Source organism: Pteropus alecto, unplaced genomic scaffold, assembly GCF_000325575.1.
Source record: "Pteropus alecto unplaced genomic scaffold, ASM32557v1 scaffold111, whole genome shotgun sequence".
NCBI classification, from domain to species: domain Eukaryota; kingdom Metazoa; phylum Chordata; class Mammalia; order Chiroptera; family Pteropodidae; genus Pteropus; species Pteropus alecto.
The window spans coordinates 5236778-5258230 of NW_006431915.1; the positions used below are offsets into that span (position 1 = coordinate 5236778).

The 21453-nt window shown below is 36.1% G+C and overlaps 1 protein-coding gene across 1 annotated transcript in view; it reads right to left on the bottom strand.

The window, feature by feature from the left end:
* The window catches only part of SVEP1 (sushi, von Willebrand factor type A, EGF and pentraxin domain containing 1), a gene marked incomplete at its 5' end in the record, with an annotated part of 145705 nt that overhangs the window by 85431 nt on the left and 38821 nt on the right, over positions 1-21453 (bottom strand). Inside the window, 6 exons of the mRNA XM_025041263.1 lie at positions 1919-2048; positions 3167-3285; positions 5305-5502; positions 6623-6802; positions 15645-15824; positions 16647-16805. Coding sequence (XP_024897031.1) covers positions 1919-2048; positions 3167-3285; positions 5305-5502; positions 6623-6802; positions 15645-15824; positions 16647-16805 — 966 coding nt within the window. The remainder of the gene's footprint in view (positions 1-1918; positions 2049-3166; positions 3286-5304; positions 5503-6622; positions 6803-15644; positions 15825-16646; positions 16806-21453) is intronic.

Sequence of the window (21453 nt, forward strand, 5' to 3'; positions counted from 1 at the left end):
ACCCTGTCATCTGAGAAAACCAAGAAAACGCAGCCTTTGGAATATTTTCTCTCTGTCTCTTCTTCTGCCCCCACCCCAGCCCTTGGAATATTTTCTCTCTGTCTCGTCTTCTGCCCCCACCCCCCAGCTCCTTCTCTCTCTCTCCCTTAACCTTTTCTTCTCCCTCTCCCTTCCCATTTCCTCTCTCTCATTCATAATTTGTAAATTCAGCTAGTGTCTAGCTAGACACTCGAGTATGCATTTTACCTTTCACCATGCTGACTCTTCAATGTGAAAAATTAAAACTTGGCAAACTCTTGAACCACATTTCCATGTTTAAACGCATAGTACCATAAAAAACAAAACATTTTTTTTATGTGACTGGTCAAGTTCATGTTTAAAACAACAATGAAAAAGCAATTTAAAAAAAACTAAGTACTATGAAATAACTTAAAGTGAGTTTTACTTGAGTCTTTCTATCTACTTTTGCCAAAACCTATTTTTTCTAGGATAAGGAGCCAGTCTGAGATATTTTTCGTTATGTCAAGAAGTTATGTAACGTTCTTAAAATAAAATGAATTTAATGTACTGACTGAATTTTAAAATAAACATATTAAAATATATCTGAGACAAATATAGCAAAATGTCAATACTTATACATAAGAGCTTAATGTTTCAGGCACTAGTTCATTGGTTTATATGGCTTATTTAATTAAAAACTTGACAATACTCCTATGAGGTAATACATTTATCAATTCTATTTTTTGGATGAAAAAACTGAGGCACAGAGAGGTGACTAGTCACACCACCTTAAATGGTACAGTTGGATATGGACTCAAGCAGTTTGGGGTCAGTCTGTGCTCATGACAATTACAGACGGCTACGTATTTCTCTATGTATTAAGTCTGGGCGGTAAGTATTTGGTAGCTACTGAATATCTACTGAATTGATTGGAAAGCCCAAAGATTGACTGGGAGATGGTACAGTGAACCAGGCCAAAAAAATCTGAACAAAATAAAAAAGAACTGACCTATAGTAGTGGTTAGTTGTGAGGATGGAGGGACTGGGACAGATTTCGGAGATATTAAGTAGAGGAAACCAGTAGAACCTGAAAACTTACTGGATTTTGTTGATGGGGAGTCAAGGATGACTTCCAGATTTTTGTTTGGTGGCCAGGTGGTTGGTGTTATCATTTTCTGAGTTAAGAAATATATTATGTTTGAGTGAGTTTGAAACACCGGTGGAACAGCCACATGGGGAAAGCCCAGTAAGAGGAGTTATATATTGGTGTGAATTTCAGAAAAGAGATGTGAGCTGGAGACAGAAATGTGGGAGTTGTAAGCTAACAAAATCACCAGGAAAACTATAGAGAGAAAGAAAAGAGGACTGAGGCTGGAAACCTGGGGATGACCCACAACTGAGAGCTGGCCTGAAGAAGAGAAGCCCAGGAAAGCAATAAAGAAGGATAAATGAGAAAAATAGAGTGCGGGGACGGGAAAGACTGGTATCAGAGAAGCTGATAAGGAGACAGTTTTGATAAGGAGAGTGTGGTTAATAATGTAAACTCTAATGAAATATTATGTAAAGACTAAAAAGCATGCGATAGGAGTAACTTTAGAGATCACTGGTGACCTTGATGAAAGTAGTTTATATTAGTGAAGGAGACAGAAGTCAGACTTGAGTGACTTTGAGAATAAATGGCAGTTAAGCCAAAAGAGAAGACAACCACTGGGGACTTTTTAAAAGGCTCATATGGGAGGAAATCAAAGGGCTGTAGTGATAGCTAAAGAGTATATAGGTTTCAAAGAAGGAGTGGTTTGAGTAGGTTTCAATGCCACTAGGAAGAATCAGTAGAAAGGGAGTTGTTGAAGATAAAGAGGCAAAGTCCTTGGGGAACTGGATTACTTTCACAAACCTACCGGGTAATTTGACGACTTACCAATGACCTTGATATGGAAGGTGCAGCTGGCTTGGTTACTGGATGGGTCAATTGCCGTGTACGTGATAGCAATATCTCCAATTGGGAAAAGGTAAGGTGGGGTAAAAGCTGGATGAACACGGACTGACACCTTTTAAGGATAAATAGATATTTTGAATGTTGAAGTTAATAACAATAGTACATTTTTATTTTTTGATTTATATGTAATTAGTTAAGCGAAGTTAAAAATGACACAATATTTCACATATACTGTAAAAGAAAAAAAATTGAGCACAGCCTTTTGGTGAATTTTTTTCCAGATTATTCTATTTACAGTGTTTGTAGCACTGGCATATATAGAAAATGCTTCTTGGTTTTTAAATATAATATCATAAAACATTTTTACGCTATTACATTGTCTTTAGAACTTAAGATGACTTAAATGTCTCTATAATCTTCTGTAGAATAACTATATGGTAATTTCTTTAAGAAAAATCTATTGAAGGACATTTTTGCTACTGTAAACAGCACTTGAACGAACAGTTCTGTACAGAGAATTTAAAAATATTTTCATTATGTCCTTATAATAAATTTCCATGAACAGGATTATTAACCTCAAAATAATATTTTATTGATAGATGATGCAAAATTTCTTTTCCATCTTTATAAAGCACAGTAATAATTTGCATTTTCATCATTATTTGATAGTGTCAGTATCAAAGCTCCCACCCAAAGTTCCCTGACTTACATTAAATATCATTACTTTTGGTAAATCAAAAATATGACACCAGGTCATCATTCTAATTCATAGTTTCTTAATGTGTAATGCTAAGATTAGATTCTCATATGTTTGCATGGCATAGATATATTCTTTCTTTTTTGAATATATTTACCTTCTTAGTCCATTTGAAAATTATGTGATAAAAATAAATTTGTATTAATCTTATGTAATAAACATTCTAATCCTTGAAAAGTTTGAAACATTTTTCTCTAGTTTTCTATTTGACTTTTAATTTAGGAATTTTCTAAAATACAAATTTGAAAATACTTTTGTAGCCAAATACATTTGTCTTTTTCATTGTATTTTAAGATTCCTAATTAAAAACTCAAGGCTGATCATTCTTCTAAACAAATGAGGCATTCATATTTATTAGTATACATAAAAAGAGTTCCATCATTAGAGTATTAGTAAATCTTCAATATCATACATATTTGCCGTGTATTTAGAATCCATTTAGAAAAGAATGCAAATATTTGCACGAATCTCACCTTTTCCCCAGAGTTATCTTTAGCTGTTGGGATTTGCCAGGTGATATTAGCAGAGTCTTGCTGTTCCTGAGTCTTAGCTTCTATATCCTCAGGACAGTTGATCTGAGGAGCCTCCACGTCTGATTCAGAAAATACACAAGTCAATTAATATGCTGATGAGTAATTCTAAGTCATTTAAGAATGAGATAAAAGCATAGTAATACTTTGTGACTCATCTTTTATATCCCAATTCTTAACTGATTTGGAATACACAACTGCCTTCAGGATAATTTATCTCAGCCTGGCTTATGAAGACTTTCATGAACCAGTACCTACTGACCTCCGTCTCATCTCTTACAGATCCCCCACTGGAACTCACTCTCTAAGCTGAATGTTCTTAGTCCCATGAAAGCTCCATGGTCTTTCTTGACCCTTTTCCAATGTTCTTTTATTTGCCTGAATCGATGCCCTCTTTTACCTCTCCCTAGGTAACTACTATTTGTCTTGTAATTCTCAGCGTAGACATAAGCACCTCAAGAAGCTCTCTCTGACTCTCTTGGTCCATTTCAGGTGCTCGCTTCCTAAGTTCCCACAGTTCTCTGTCCTTCTTAACCATAAAACTCAACACATCATTTTGAAATAAAATTTTTACCCTCAATAGAATTTAAGTTCTTTAAAAGCCAGGATATTTCTTGTCCCATTATACCATATAGTATCTGGCACGTAATAAAAGCTTGATAAATATTTTTTGAGTGAAATTAAAGAAGAAAAACATTAAAAAAAAATGAATGTTGACTGTGGCAGGAAGGAACTACACTTTAGAACAGGGCTGTCAAATTGATTTAATTAGGAGTGCTAAAAGATACTGTCAAAACAACAAATTAAAGTCAATGATATTTTTTGCGGTGTGAAACTTTGCAGTACAGACATTGAATCAGATGTGGTAATATCACACATATCCACATTAGTTACTGTAGAGCTAAGTTCTTATTATATAACAAATCCCCTTATTTTAAATTACATTAAATTAGGTCTTCTGTAATTTGCAGCAGAATACATATATCTGAATTGATTTATTTTTATTTATCTTTTTTTTTCTCAGAAAAGCTTATACTTAACAATTCTCCCCAACAAAGATGCATTATCATATTGATTCTGAAAATCTGAAAAAGTATTTTATTTTTCCTTCACACTTGAATAATAGCTAGACTAGATTTGAAATTTAAAGTTTACATCCATTTTCTCTCTGTATTCTGTGGACATTGCCACATTTCCTTCTTGCTTTTAGAGTTGTAAAAGAGAAGTATAACATGAGTCTGATTCCTGTTCCTCCTGTGCAATTTCTCTTTTCTCTCTGGAAACTTATTTAACATTTTGTCCTTAACTCTGGACTTCACCAGGAGTAGTAAAAACATGCCTGCCTGATCCTAAGGGGTATTTTTGATCTAAAGGTTCAAGCCTTTCTGTGGCTCAGGGAAACTTTCTTCTACTGATAGGAAAATTCTCCTCCACTCCCTCTTCTCTCTCCTTCTGGAACTCTTTATTAAATGGACATTGGGGCTTCTCGATAGATCGTTGGTATCTCTTAACCTCCATCTTTTTGGTTTGTTCAGTTGGAACTTTCAAGCTCTTTATCAGTGCTCCATTATGAAGGAACTCTCAATTTGGTTTTTCAAATCACTAATATTGTTTTGAACAACATCCGTTCCATTTTTTTGCCCTTCTCTTTCGTTCTTAATACCTCCTTTTTTATAGCAGTTCGTTCTTGCTGCCGGGAAGATGGCAATGTTCTGTGAATAATGGGATGTAGGTTTCAAAGCACTGTTAACTTTCTTTGAAATCGATTTAGTCTCATCTCTTTTACATGGGCCAGAAATTCCTCAAAGATTTTCATCTCCTGATAGAAAACTTACATCATTTCCAGCTCTAACATTGTCCTGATCTAACATTATACTTCTTCTGTCATTGACATATTGTATGTAACTAGATTTTGTAAATCCATCATTTTGGAAAAGAAATCCTCATAGAGTATATTGGAGCAACACCTACCAATTTATCATGGGTTGCAACAAAAGTTGCAAAAAGGGATAGTCCTGAAATGTATCAACAGTCGTTACATGGAAATTTGATTTGTAACCTGACCAATGTATAAGACCTACCTTTACAAACAGCTGTCTGAATTTTGGTGCTCCATTTTCCAGAGGTGGTACATCTCATTTCTTCTCTCACTCCAGATAAAATGAATCCTTGGCGGCAACTTAGCTGACAAATTGTCCCAGGTTTGGCTGGCTGCCTGCCACAGGTTGGCGGGGATATGGTGACACCTTTGGGCTTCTGAAAGGTGGAGCACTGGCGCTCTGTTGTACGGAAATGAGAGAACATTTGCATCCCCACAAATTACAAATGCCACAGAGTCTCTTTACCCAAGAAATATACTGATGATGCTTGTTAGGCCAATGCCTTTTAGTACACATAATAGTAGGTATCTCATTGTTAATAAACTGAATCTTTGTTTAATAGTAAATTTCACTCTTCTGTCCCAGGGAGATTAATCTCTTCTCAGTATGATAATATCAGTTTTTCTGAGCCTGCTTAGTGAGGGTCAACTCTTGGACTGTTAATGCATCCCCTGGTCAGCCCAACATCCTTCCTGGTGACACCCTCCCTTCTTATCACCCATGGATCCGATACTGGATTATACTAGAATAAAGCTATAAATCAATTTGGGAGGAACTGACATATTTATAGTACCTAGTTTTCTCACTTTGGGTCCTGGCCCATCTCAATTTATTCCATACATTCAGTTCTTCTTTTTCTTTTTTTTGGAAGTTAGTTATTTCATTACATACCTGCCAGTGCTCCCAAGTATACTGTATCAGACACATAGTAAGGTATCACTGAATAGTAGTTATCACCATCATATCATCATCATTATTATCATTGTTATTTTTATCAATAGTGTATAAGAAGCAGCAAACTGGAAAAACTGCTGAATTAATTCATTCTGGACCCCTTTTTAGTAGTAAGATGCCACAACTTGCAGTGAAGGATAAAAGAGAAAATCTGATGAAATATAATTTTATGGTTTATCTTAAGATTCACCGGTTCATATTTTTATCCTTTTGTCAACAAGGTAAAAGTAAACTGTGTTTAACAAAACAAAGGAAGTATACAGCATTAAAAAAAAATCATCCAAATTAAAAAAAAATTTGCCCCAGTTTAAAAAAGTCATTACCATTTAAAGCTGCATATTTTAGTGACTTAAAAAACTGTATTCTGGTATAGAAACCTTTTTACCAGTGGAGAGGAACAAAACAACATATTTATTTATATACCTATACCTCCATGTATCTGTATATATGGATGTGTATATTCATCATGAGTCAATTTTTAGTTCTAGGTCTTCACAGAAAACCAGAAAAATCAGAGAGCAAGAAAAATGAATCACCAAAGGGACCATACTTTCCAGGAACTTACCCACACACCGGGGTTCTAGAACATCCCACTGGGCATTTCCTTGGCAGGTAAGCTTAGCACTTCCTTCTAGTCTGTACCCTTCATCACAGGTTACTAAACAGGTTGTCTTGTAGGACATTTCCCTCGTAGAACAGCTGAGGTGGCCGTGTTTGGGCTGACGGAGATGAGGGCATGTCCTTACTATATAAAATGAAAACAATTAGGTGATATTTTACTGAATAAGGACAAAAATAATAATTATAAGTTTAACAATGCTGACACATTGCCAGCAAGAAAATCTCCTTTTCTTAAAATGGCAATTAGCATATAACACACCATTATTTGTTTAGTTAATACCAGACAATTAAAAGCCTGTGTTTTATCAAATGCATTGCGCAAGCAATATCAGTGTGTTCAGCCATCTATCCATAGGTTGAAAACTTAAACTGTTTAAGGAGTCTGGCCCTAAATGGATGATGATGCCTGTAAATTGGGATGTGCTTGACGAAGGGAGGTATGTGCAGCCCTCGCCTGGGTCTTTGCTGTGATTTTCCAGGCTATGTTCCAACAAAAGGCAGGGGTCTTTTCTAGGACAGAGACTTCTGGTTCATGATCAACTCGATTCTAAGATCTCATGGGCCTATCCTGGGCCTTTTAAATAGTCTCAGCCTCTGTGAAGCTGCCCAACTCCTGCAATCTTAAATCCCAGTATTTTACTTTCTGACCACAACTTTGGTCCTTTTAGCTTTTTCACTTCTTTCTTCCCAGACACTTAACTGCAAATCCTAGTTCATGATGCTAACTCTGACTTATGCATTAACATCGTTTTATTTGAATTTGCTGATGTGGCAGAGAGTGTTCGTTGCCCACCCAATAACTATTCTTCCCAGTTTTATTCAGCATAGTAATATGCATAGCTAGGAGATAACTCCCCACATCCATCGCAATGAATGACAGTCAATGAGATATTAGCTGAAGTTGTGTGGGACTTCTGTAAAAGCTTTTTAATGGAGACTGTTTCAACTGAGAGAGGACTTTGTCTGCCTTCTCCTTTGTACTGAAATACAGACATGAGGGACAGTACCACCAACACATTACAGTATAAGTATAGGATACCGTAGGGTAAGTATCATGTACTAAGATGGTACAGCAAAAAAGTAAAATAAGCTTCGGTCTCTGATGACAGGGGAGCTATCACGCCAGCTTTAGATTACCTACTTCTGTCTTTCTTTTAGATGAGGGAAAAGTAAGCTCTTACTTGCTTAAGACATTGTTCTTTGGCTCTTTGATACGAGCAGCTATATCCGTTTCCTAATTCCCTCTGTCCAGCATCTACTCACTTTCCCTTTGTTAATGTTCAAGGGAAATCTCTCCCCTTTTCAGCAGATGAGACTTGTGTGCTCCAACCCTGCTCAGAGGTGGAGCATGTGACCAAGGATCATATTTCCCTTATCTGAGAGGTGAGCAGGTACAACTGGTGACATATTTTCCTTCTCTGTAAGCTTGGGCACCACCACAAGAGAGCAGCCAGAACAGTATTGACTTAGTCCAAGATGGAGGAAATGCCCCCGAGCCCTGGTTAGCCTCAACACCAAAAGCAGTGGAAGTGCCATGGAATGTCCAGTGCTGCTACTTCTAACTCTCCAGCCTCGACATTATATTAGAGAAGCTACAAAAGGACACTCGAGCTGCTCCTGCTTCTGCAGGTTCCTAAACAATGTCTGCTCTGAGTTCTCCGGGAAAGATTCCCTCACTGCCCACCAAAATCCCATGTGTCTTCAAGTCCATGTCAGTTACTTCCATGATGCCCTATATTCCTGTTCATGACAATCTCCTAGGAAGCCCAATGCTCCAAAGTCATCCCTCATCTACCAGGGTCATCTATCTCCATGCAGCTCTGATCCAAACTCTTGCACTTGTTCTCTAGAATACACAATCAGAATTCAATAAATCCCCTCATATTCTAAACTCCTTCAAATTTTTCTTTCATTTTCTTATCCCAATCAAAATATTATTGTCTCTTATAGTCAGAGCGTGGAAGTGAGAGAGGTAACTTCTTTGCTCCTCACTGCCTTCTCAGATCATTCTGTTTCCCTTCTTACCTTCAGCTCCCTCAGAGTATCACGTTATATACCCAACGCCTCTTTCCACCTCATTGTCTGCCGACCTCTGGGCCACTTCTCATTCTTTAAAGAATTTATTCCCATTTGTTCATTCCCCTCCATTCTCTCCTGTCACACACAGAGTTAGTGATTTCATGATCCATGTAGACGATCATTCCAGTATCCTATGGTCATATTCTTCATCTCTTCTTCTCCAATGACCACATCCTTCACCCTATCTCATCTTCCCCTCCTTTGCATTATCCACTAGACCTAGCCATCACCAAGCACTCACTCTGACAACAGCCTTCTCTCTTCCAGATTACTACCTTAAGATCTTCCACTCCAGTAATGTCTATACTCCATGGGGGCCTCCAGTCTATTGTGTGTTCTTTTTTTTTTTTTAGGTAAAATAATCTCTAATGAGTTTATATTCTTTCTTCTTTTCCTTCAATTCTAACTTAGAACTGCTCTAATCAGGATTTCCAATCAGGGAAAGGAGGAAGGAGAATAAAGGAGAAAGGAAAGGAGGAAAAATAAAGAGAGGGGAGAAGGAAGAGAGAAGTGGAGGGGAAAGGTAGGTAGAAGGGAAGGGGAAGAGAGAAGAGGAATAAGATGGGGGAAGGGAGAGTGCCGGGGAAGGAGTGGCAGTTGAAGAGTAGGGAGGGAAAGGTAAAGTAGGAGGAAGGGAAAGAAGAAGGAAGAGAGAGAGGTAGGGGGGCTGCACGAACCCATGGACATTCATGCTTTCAGTCAGATGGCATGTGCATGCCTGTCATAAACAGAGATATGGAGAGGATTCCTGTTGACCATGCCAAAGGATGGGCACATATAATCATTTCAATAGCTTACAGATATAACCCTACGAACATCAGGCATTGTACAAAAAGCAAAAATCCCTACCTAAGAACAAAGTTCAGTTTGCTCTCAGACAGAACTACTGCAACACTAAAGAAATGCCAGAAGACAACATAAAAATCTCTACAAATTTTTGACCAAAATCATTTGGACTCAAGAATTTTGTTGGATAAAGTAGCTGTGATACATATATATAATGGAATATTACCCAGCCATAAGAAGAGATGAAATACGGCCATTTGCAACAACATGGATGGACCTCGAGATAATCATGCTAAGTGAAATAAGCCAGACAGAAAAAGTTGAAAATCACATAATATCACTTATATGTGGGATATAAACCTAAAAGCAACAAATAAATGAACAGGACAAACAAACAAGACTCATGGACATGGACAATAGCCTAGTGGTTACCAGAGGGTAGGAGGGAAGGGTAGGGAAGAGGTAGACAGGGTAAAGGGGGTCAAATATGTGGTGACAGAAAGAAATCTAACTATGGGAGATGAACACAGTGTAAACATATATATGCCTTACTGTTAAAGTATACAGCTGAAACTTATTGAATTTTGTTAACCAATGGCACCATAAAAAAATTTAATTAATTAAAAAAAAAAGAATTTTGTTGGAACTCTAGGTAAGATGTATTTTTCTTTCTTCTACTTGTCTGCATTTGCCAATTTTTCATATCAAGCACATATTTATTTATGATGAAAACAACTTTAAACTAATAGGAAAGAAAGCTGAGGCAAAATATTCAGTGCATATTCAACCAAAGTCATTGTTAGGTAGAATATATTGTGAAATGATATTAGATGAGCATAAATATTGAGTGCATTAAATATATGTTTAGGATTGATTACTCCTTAGAGAAAATTCAAGAATTAGATTAAAGGTTAAGCCATAAACCCTACCCTTCAATCCCTGGGATGATCTGGATCAAAGTTAACTACTAATGACAACTGAGTGGAAATAGTATGCCTCCTGCATTTGATTTTTATTGACTATGTCCATCATATAAGTAGAATTTTTATCGAATGTTTACATTGAGGATGTAGAAATACTTTGCCTTCCACATTTTGACTTTCACTGAGTGCGTCCATCATGTGTAGCACAATGCCAGGTGTCAGGTGGGATTAAAAGGTGAATAAAGTTAATTCCTATGATCAAGATGTATAAAATCTGAAAAATCATATTAAATAACTGCTTTCAGAATCAACAGACTGCTTGAATTACTCTGACTTTCCAACTTGAGACAAAATGGATTTACAACATCTCTCAAGAGGACTGACAGTAAATTAGAGTTAGTGTTCATACACATGCAAATTATAGTGCTTTTCAAATGTTAGTTTTAATAAATTTCTATTGCTCCTCAGGGAAAACAAAGGATGCAATAATTCCTATTTAGTCTTAAACATTTTATACTGCTTTTCAATTAAGAAAGATCTTTTATTATCATTTTTAATAGGAATATGCTTGTTTATTAGTTTCAACTTGGAAAAATCTTTTTATTTCAACAAGCTGACAGATTCTGCAATAAAAGCTTCTTGGCTTACATTCATGTTAAAGCAATTCTTAATATTTATTTAGTCTTTTTAGAAAGCAGCAGTTTGTCGTTTAGAGAACAATCTACAATGTAGTAGATGGTGTAATAACCTGCTCTGGTTCCAAGACTAATTAGATTTTTCCCCAAATATACTTCCTGTCAATCTCTAAATTGTGGTAGCATCTACATTGAAAATAAGATAAATCTGATGTTAAATGTAGGGTTCTCAGTGTTTGAACCTTTTTCCTGGGAAAAAATACTATCACAGAATTTAATTTACTGTGATGTTGTGGTATGGCTAGTTATCACTGAGAAACCACAAAGGAATCCTTACTAGTTTACAAAGAAATGCACAACTCAGAGAAAATGTTAAAAATCCACTATGGAGAGTACACAGGAGGAATGATAATCAAGCCTATTAATTATTTAACACTACAAAACAGTTTTGTAGCATGAAATTTGTAAAAGGTTATAAAATTTACACTGATCCTTCATTTTGATCTCAATTTTAGAAAGATTTTCAAGAAAAATATAACTACAATTATTCCTTGTCCTTACAATTAGATTTAAATTAGACCTTTAAAATGTTACTCTCTCCATATTCCCTACCCTGAAACAGAAGCGAACCCCTACACAACTGCCATTTTTCATTGAATTTCAGATGCCCCAATTCTAAGGCATACTATTATTTTATGAGCCACCAATAAAGAAACAATAATATCTATGAAAGGATTTAATGTCACTGATGTTAAGGTGTGTCTGTTTTAGAGATGTTAAAATGTGTGTGTGGGGGGGGAAATGTTTTAGAATTAATGAAATACGGTATATGTTTCATAGAACAATACTTCAAGTAGCTAAATCTATAAATGATGAGCCAGAAGAAGAGTTTGAGTAAGGAAGTATCTTTAGGACAACTTTGTAAACTAGTGAGTTAGGCGGTAGCTTTTGGGAATAAAATTGAAAGGATCTAAGGAAGATCCATGCTCCTGTAGCATCTCTCCTCCTTTGGTTCGTTATTTTATTTAATAATAGGATATCAACTCATATAATGTAAAAGAGAAACTGCTTTTAAAAAAATGCAAATGCATAATGGGACTTGACAGAAGCAGACCACCGATGTACCTATTTATCAATGTCCTTAACAATATGTGTATTTGTTCAATTCAAATTTCAATCATTCACCAGAGGTGTCACGAAGGATCGAGTGGGAAAAGTACATTCTGTGCTCATAATGAACTCACAGTCCAGCAGAGGTGATAGACAAGTAATAAAAGTAAGTGGAGTGGTCTGTATCGCAAAAAGTTGGCTAAGCTGAGAAACGCACTGTCAGAGTTCCCTTAATCGTGGACCAGGTTAGGGTTGGTCAAAAGAAGAACTTGCACTAGATTTGGAAGGCAGAAGGGAAGCAGTGGCCGTTGTGTTAGATTCAGTGATGGACAAATGCAGACACGTCCAGTGGGTCCCACATTGTCTTTGCTCACTTCCATTCCACATCCTGACTTCTGACCCTGTTGACCAAAGGTGGCCCCAAGTTCACTGCTGCGTTCTGGGCTATAGAGCATCAGGGCATGATTACACAGAGGCAAAGCATCTCTAAGACCTCTTGACATATTTCTCTTGTGTGGTTCCATTTCAGCAGCTGAGTGGGCTTGGTTTTGCAGACTGAGTTGGCAGTTAACCCCTCTGATGCTCCAGCTTCTCTTCTGGACCTTCCATTTCCCAGCTCCTTCCAAAATCGTGTGAGGTTTGATTCCTTAAATAAGTTCCTTATCCTCTGACATACAGGGTGAGTTTCCTTGTGCTTCCCTGACTGACCCTACCACACAGAGCAAAAGGGCTGGAATGAGGGGAGGGCAGTTCTGTGGATGCACTTACAGAGTTTAAACGTCATCCCTCCAAGTTGAGGAAGATGGTGACAGGGAGGGTTTACGTACAAGGACCAAGAGCAAAGGCAGAATGATTGGAAAATCAAGGCTGTTGGAACAAAGGGATGGCTTGCAAAGAGATGGCTTCCTGAAAGGGTGTGACCATTTCTAATGTGGGACAAGAAACTCAGGATATGGACTGTGGAGGATGAAGATGTGGGGCCAGACCTTATCTTAAAAGAGTTGTCTACGTGCTTTTCTTATTCTCTTTGGAAGTCCAGAAAGTAGAAAGTTAAAATGTAGTGTTTTCCAAACCCCACCATGAGTTATTTGGAAGAAGGAGTAGAAGTTTTACACAGAACTTTTAACTGTTGACTGTATAGGAATATTTCTAAGAGGTTTTCTATGATTACTTTTTTCAGAAATGGGATGTGGCTTTTTACCATTTGAGATCACGTGACTGAAAATGTCTTTCATCTTCCCACATAAAAAGTAGCTTGCCTAAGTTTAAATATCTAAGGTCTAATTCTTTTCTTTCAGAATCCTGGAAACTTACTTTTGTCTTCTAATATTGAGAATGGCTAATAAGGGGCTCAAAGCTAGTCTGATTCTCTTTCCTTTGTAGGTAACGTTTATGTCTAACTGTGAAACAGGCAAAATTTTCTATTTTTCTAGGGCATTCAGAAATTTCACTAAGATTATTTCCAGACATGGATCTGTTTTTAAAAATTGTTTTCTGGCACACAGCAAGTGATTTTAAATATCAAACATTTCAGTTGTGTATATTCCCAAGATTTCAGCTTGGGGATATATTCTTTGATGTTCTATTAGTGTTTTTCTTCTATTGCATTCTCTCTCTAGATTTCTAATATAAGAAGAATCTATTTCCTGTGACTATTCTCATGTCACTTCAGTCTTTCATAATTTTTTTTAATCTTTGAAATTTTGCTCTATTTTCAGAGAATTTCATAGATTGATTTTCTAACTTATGAATTTGGCTCATACTTAAGTCTATTCATTGTGTCAGCAATTTTTTTTCCTCTAAGCAATATTTCTCTTCTCAGATTTCTCCCATTTCTTGGGATTCTGGTCTTATTTTAGCAATGTAATTTCCTTTGAATCTCAGTAATTCCATTTTTCCCCTTTTCTTTGTTCAATTTGCTGATTCTCTTCATTTATTCCTTTCCTTCCAGTAGATATAGATAAGAATCTGGATTAGGATATGACTTAGGCAAATTCACATTTATAGATGTATATTCACACATGTATATTCACATTTAGAGTATTGGTAGCTGATAAATATAAACAGAGGAGGTCTCCTGGAGTTCACATATGACCTTGGAGTGGTGTAAATGGGCTTCCCTAATGGGTGTAGGAGTCAAGAGAAGACCAGAAGACAGAACTCTTTATATTACTCCAGTGAGCTGGGTGATGTGGGATTTTGGAGCCATCAGAATCAACAAAGCGTATGCTAAAGGATGCCTGGGATTCAGAAGTTGTGGGGGTAACGTTGCCAAGTTAGCAAAAATACAAAAAAACCCCCACAAACAAACAAATAAAAAAAACGCAGACAAATTAGAATATTCAGTTAAATCTGAATTTTAGAAAATCAACAAATAATTTTTAGCATAAGTAGGTCCCAAGTCTTATATGGGACTTACACTAAAAAAACTGTGTGTTGATTATCTAAAATTCCTGTTTAACTGGGTATTCTGTATTTCACCTAGGTAGAGGGTGAATGCTGTATTCGAAGGTTTCATGGGCAGGGATTCTCAAGTCTTTGCCTTGCTCCCCTCCTACCTTTCCTTAGATAGCTTTCTCTTCTAACCTTACTTTTGAAACCTTAAGAAGTTGCCTGTGCAACAGTTTTAAGAAGTAAGAAAGTAAGTCATGGAGACACCAAGAGTGGAAGTGAATTGACGACATACCCTTCTGTTTGCTTATCTGTCTTTGATGTGGAAGCCTTAGGTTCTACGCAAGGTACTGTCCCCTTTTCTACTGGCCTGACTAGGCTTTTTGAGATTTCACTTTGGCAAATTCCTACTTTCTCTAGCATGCTGTCTGTTCCAAGTGAAGGCTGGAGATGGATAAGTTGGCTAATGGCTCCTGTTGCAGGATACTGGTTCCCTACGTCCTACAATCGTAATGGGGATTAAGGTCCCACATTCTGACCATCCCCAAACTTCCCTTGGCACTCAGTCTTGGTTGCTTAAAATCCAAGGTTTGGGGTAAACAAATTCCCACTTTCTCTAGCATGCTGTCTGTTCCAAGTGAAGGCTGGAGATGGATAAGTTGGCTAACAGCTCCTGTTGCAGGATACTGGTTCCCTACGTCCTACAATCGTAATGGGGATTAAGGTCCCACATTCTGACCATCCCCAAACTTCCCTTGGCACTCAGTCTTGGTTGCTTAAAATCCAAGGTTTGGGGTAACCTGTCCATTTCCTTCCCAGGCAGGCCCCTCCTTTGCTTGTTCATAGCAAGAAATATAAAGGGCATAGTTTATGATGATGTGGTCAATAGAACTTAGCAGTTCTGACTTCAAACTTCCTAAAATTTTTTCTCTGCGGTCTATGAAAATCAAAAGAAACAAAAAACTTACTGGTCCATTAGAGTTTAAGTCAAGGATATCCAGCAAGACAATCAATAAACAATGTGAACTGGCAGTTTGCATACCTCTGCAGGAGCTCTCTGAACCGGACCACAAACCATTGGGTAGACACAAGAAGATGCTACTTCCCACAAGGTCAAATCCAGGGTGACATCGGACCCCACAGGCTGCATTGAAGTGGTTGTTACAAGTGTTTTGGATAAAGTAACCATTTTCAGGAGGCTTCAGGGCAGGGCAGTGGACAACTAACATATACAAAACAAAATTAAAAAGCAAAGTTAGCCTTTGTCTATGAAGCATCCACCCCACCCCCTTTTTTTGTGTGTGGTTTAAGAGGACATTTTATGACATAGCTAAATTACCCACAGCATTCCCATTTACTGCATTTGAATTTCTAAGTGCATGTTTAGAAGAAGAAACATCTCACTTCTATTAGGTATTTGCTTCCACTTAAATTTTAAAAAGACTATTGTTTTTTATGCTTTCAATTTTTTATTTTAATATCTACATAGATACAAGATTTTCTAGTTCTTGAGCTTTATATGTCATTAGCTATTTTCCTCCTTATGGTAGCATGAAATTAAAAAAATGAATAAGACCAGCGAAGTGCATCTGCCACAGATCCCAAGAGCCAGGTTTCTTGTACATGTTACGGGCTAATGACAACTTTTAATTTTTTGATATGAATAACATTGACACTTTACTTATAAAAATATTTTAAATGAATTTAAATATCACCAAGGCTCCAAACTAGCTCTTTTGTTACTTAAACTTGTTGTTAGATTTGTGCCTTTTCTTCCTTAGATTCATTTTAGATCTTTCCCAACTGAATCTTTCTGGTTTCATAGTTATATTACTGCTGGGCTCTCAGATCCCCATTCTCCAGAGCTAGATATGTGCGCAGCAGTAAGAAATGCTACTTAATAAAAGCATGGACTTCCTCCCAAATGTGATTAGAGAAATGAATACTAACAGTCTTTTAAATGAAGTGAATGGAAGCACCAGCATCATTTCCCTTGAAGAAATCCACTTTTATATTTTCTATTTGCCAATGTGGGTAAACTTACCTTCGCAGGTCTGGCCAGATGCCCGGTAGCCCTCCTTGCAGACACAATCTTCAGGAGACGTACTTCCAGGTGGAGAGGTGTGATTTTCATCAGGACATGAAAGGCAAGTGCTGATTCCTCCTGGCGTACCTTCTGGTTTGTATGTCCCTGGTGGGCAAGCTGTGGCGAGGCCAGAAAAGTCCATTTTAAGTGGTACATCGATTGATAGTTAACAACATTTTTGAGAGTAATTACAGGGGGAAAAACAAACAATAGCTTTTTATAGAAAAGAACAGTATAATTCAAGCGAGGACAGAAACCAAGTTTGTTGAAAAAGTGATGTAGTTTGTTATTTGCAGGTTATGAAGTGGCCTCTTATGTCCCACAATTAGTTACAATTACAACACAACACAGCAATGATATGTCTGGACTCTTTATGGGAAAACTCAAAATAGCATTGCAAGTTAAGGAACTAAAAGGAATCAATGGTACTGGATGCATAAAAAAGATCTTGATAAATATGGTATGTTCCATATTCTATTGTCCCCTCCTCTACCTGTGCAGCTTCACCTCCCCCACTAAATCCACAGGACCCTCTCCCAGTAGAGAACAACTGTAGATATGCAAAAAGCACTTTTGAACAGTGTCTGTTCAAAGCACTTGACAAAGGAGGAGAAAGTGAAGAGCTTGAGGGCAATAATTCAACTGACAGGAAATAGGCCCTCTGAAGAAACAAGAATTAAGATCCTGCTTTTCCCAGGCTCAAGGAAAAAAAAAAAAAAAGATTAAAAGCAGGATCTAATCAACCTTGCTTCACAGCCTCCCTCTGCATTGACTACGTGCCTTTGAATTTATAATTTACTCTCTGTGGAGTTACAGAGCTATAAAATAACTCAAAATTAAGAATTCAATAGAGAAATTGGAATAAAGGGACTTGTGGTGCTCAGTTAAGTCAATTAAACGTAGCATAGTCAAGCATGCATATGATTATTTAAAAACAATAGCAATCAAGTAATGTGCACTTATGTGATGACATTTTATATAAAGTATCTAATCCTCAGTTTTAATAAGTAATATTAAGAATTATTAATATTGTTATTAGTATATGCATTAATTTATATGCATTATGTCCATTTTAAAGATGAGAAAATAGAGGCTTAGAGACATTTGATGACTTGACTAAAGTTACTCAGTAGATGAAAAAGCTACAATCAGATATTTTGAAATGGTAGCACACTCCCTTCCGCTTCCTGTTGTCATTTATTTAATAAGGCCTACTTCTGGGTAGATAGGCTCTGCTTGCTTTCTTTATTTTTTAAAAAAAAGACTTTTTTTTTTTTTAGGTTTACAATAAAATTGAGAGGAAGGTTAGAGTCAGAATTTAAAGCAAATTTTATATAGCATTTACTGTCCCAGCGACTGTTCTACATATTTTACAAATATTATCTTTTTAATCTCCTTAATGACCTATGAAGTAACTAATATTATTAATCTCATTTTATAGATGAGAAAACTAAGGCACTAAGAGGTTAAATAACCTGCCAAAGTTACACAGTAAGTGGCAAAGCTGGGATTTGAACCCGGATAATGGGGATCCAGAGGCCATGTTCTTTACTACCGCATATGCTCTGTCTGAAACCCAGGTCTCTTAAATGCTAAAGCCCTTGTTTTAACTACTATAATATGCTAAAAATATAAATGACCATTACTGAGGGACAAGATTCATAATACAATATAATTATTAGAAAAGATATCCATGCTTCTAAAATTCTTGATTATATTTAAAAACAGAAGATAACATTTTCTCCTGATATGTAGTGCAAAATTCTAGAATTGGATAGATCTGTGACTCAGAAAAAGAGAAACATTTTTTAAATAGTTATAATGATATTTGATAAATACTTCAGCAGAAAGAAAGGGAGTATTACATCAAAGCATCATATTATTAAATATTGAATTACTCATAATATTGAATATTTCTTTATGGAAAAAGCTTGGTAAATATTTATACAGATCCTCAAGAAGATGCAAGACAACATGGTCTTATTTAAACAGAAGTCAGCCACTGTAAGGGAAAATGATTAAGAGAAATACACGGATGGAAAAGAAAATATAAATTTTAACATCAAAATTAAAATTGTCCTTGGAGGAAGTAAAAAAGAAGCGATAAAATTCCAGAACACTAGAACTGAGTAGACCTCGGAGAGTAGTTGTGATATTAATGTAAGAATATATTCCTTACTTGAAGCTTCAGAGCAAAAAAACTCATCAAGTTCCAGGCAAAATTTATAAAAAGCGATTTACACCCAGGATAAAGAAAAAGTAGTACAAGCATCTAGGCAGAAAAAAAGAAGACACTAACAAATGGTAAAATCAAACTTATGTTTCATTTCTCCTCTGCAAAAACAAATGGTAGGGAAAAAATGGAATAAGATATACGGCTACGTGAAAACAATGTTATGAACCCAAATTCCACATGTGAGCAAGTTATTGGTAAATATGAGGGAAGACAAAGGCATCTGAGGATTTGTGTGGCTTCTGGAAACAAAGAAGTATTTCATTGATTGAAAAAGAATTAAGAACTAAGATATGGAGGAAAATGGCATTGAGTAAATTGCTTGAGATTAAGAAATTAGTGCAACATATAGTTGATCGCTAAGTATCTTGCTAAAATAATTGTGAAAATGCAAATCAATATAAAATAAAGCCCCTTTTCTAAAGAAAGACATATGACCTAAGGAAGAAAATTATTATTATTTCTTATTATTTTCTTTGCATAATATAAAGAAGAAAGGTTTAAAATATAAGAGAAACTGGGAGAAGGGTGGGAAGAGGAAGAAGGTGAAGTTCTCATTTCTTTTCATATACATCAATATGATAAAATAGAAAGAAAAACAGAGCTTCAAATTTGTACATTAAAAATACACATAACTATGAACAGAAAAAGAATGCGTAACTTCCAAATCAGTGAAGGGGGAAAAGGAACAAAGAACATAGGTAGAAAACATAGGAAAAGAAAAGACATAGCAGAAAAAATTAAAAACACAATAGCATAAGTAAGGCGATGGAAGTATCAAACGTATCAGTCATCATTTTTGTGTCCCCAGAGTACATTTTCTCACCTCTGCTCTGACACATATCACTGTATGTAACATGTCTCTTTCTGTGGGCAACATGCTCGTGTAAGTTCAGTCTTCCAATTATCGGATCCGGTCATTACCCATCCCATTGTCTGAGCCAGCTGTCACTCAAAGGAGGGCAAGAAAAAACAAGTATGGAGGGAAGACTAAAGGCAGTGAGACTAATGACATGGTGAAATGAAAGGACATAAGACTTGGAGTCAACACAGCTGAGCTGCAATCTTGGCTCTTCCATTAACACGCTATGGGTCACTGGCAAGTGATTTTATTTTCTTTTCCTTTGGTATACAGAAGTTACAACCAGTGATGTCTATGACATTGCCAATGCTAACATTTGATGATGTTATAAATAGAATAATACCAAAAAGTAAGTTAAAGAAACCTTTCATATGAGCAGTCAGGTTCTGTCTACAGATTTTTATAATTTATTTTAAAAAATAACGTTACATAAAAAGGAACTAATCTTACACTCTTACTGTCCAAAACTTTTGAGTAATCAAGAGTTTACAAGACTGGAAAATAGTGTTTTGGATAAAAATATCCAAAAGTACATTTGGAAATGTATTGTGAAATTCATAATAATGGAAAACAGATTTTAGAACTATTTAAAGGCATTGCACAATTCTAGTGGGAGAGGTGTAATCAACCTCTTTGATTCCCAAAGGGGAAAATTCCTCATTTTAAAGCCAGGCAAAAGTTGAAAAGATGAAATGAACTGTGGTTTGAACAAGTTTCACAAGTGATGGTAAAGGCTAGGGTATGTTTTTTTTCTTTTTAATATGAAATGTTTCCTTCCTGGAAATGTACCAAATTTTACTTCTTAATTGCTGTTTTTGTTGTTAAAATAAGCACTTTCTCTTTTCAGAAACATCTTGGCAGTTATTAGCTACTGTTACTGGAAGTGTGATTCTTGATGTTATCATGTTGTGCTAACATTAGATTTTTCTTCAACTGACAATGTAACTCTTTGACTAAAGTAAATTAAAACATGAACCAGTTTGGAATTTGTAAAATATCAAGAAGTCTTCATTCTCTCTAATCTACCTTACCCACTATCGATAATCCCTTAGATGACTATTGTATTTAATATTAATTATATTATATAATAACTTACATTTTATAAAATTTCTTCTTATGTATAATATTACTTAAAAAAATCTCTGCGAATATTAAGAGCCTTTGTTCCTTGCACAATTCATCTTCAAAGAGTAATGAATCTCTTTAAAGAATATAGTTTTAGGGCAGTTGCATGAGCTACATTCAGGCTATGCCCTACACAACTCCAAGTGTGCTTATTCGTGTAAATTATAATCATATCCAGGAGTCATGCAACTCAAAAGCCCTAGCTTCTGCTATATCTAAGTAAGGCACCAAGCAAGTATCTGGCTCCCTAAAGAAAGGCTTTTATTATTACAATATCGCTATTCTTTTCAACTTTAGGGATTTATTCTGAAGGAATTTGTTCCTACGAATAGCTATGTTAGGATTTTGAGCACAGGAATCCACTGCACTAGAAGAGAACCAGTTTTCCCAATGCTGAGCCAACATATTCTCAAACATAAGATGAGGACCTAGGCACTTTCTTTTTATTAGACAACCAAAATCCTTTCTATTTTCATCAATGAATTAGGTGAGGAGACTTTTAACTGACCTGGATTCTGCACATCTGAATCTGTGTAAAATGAATT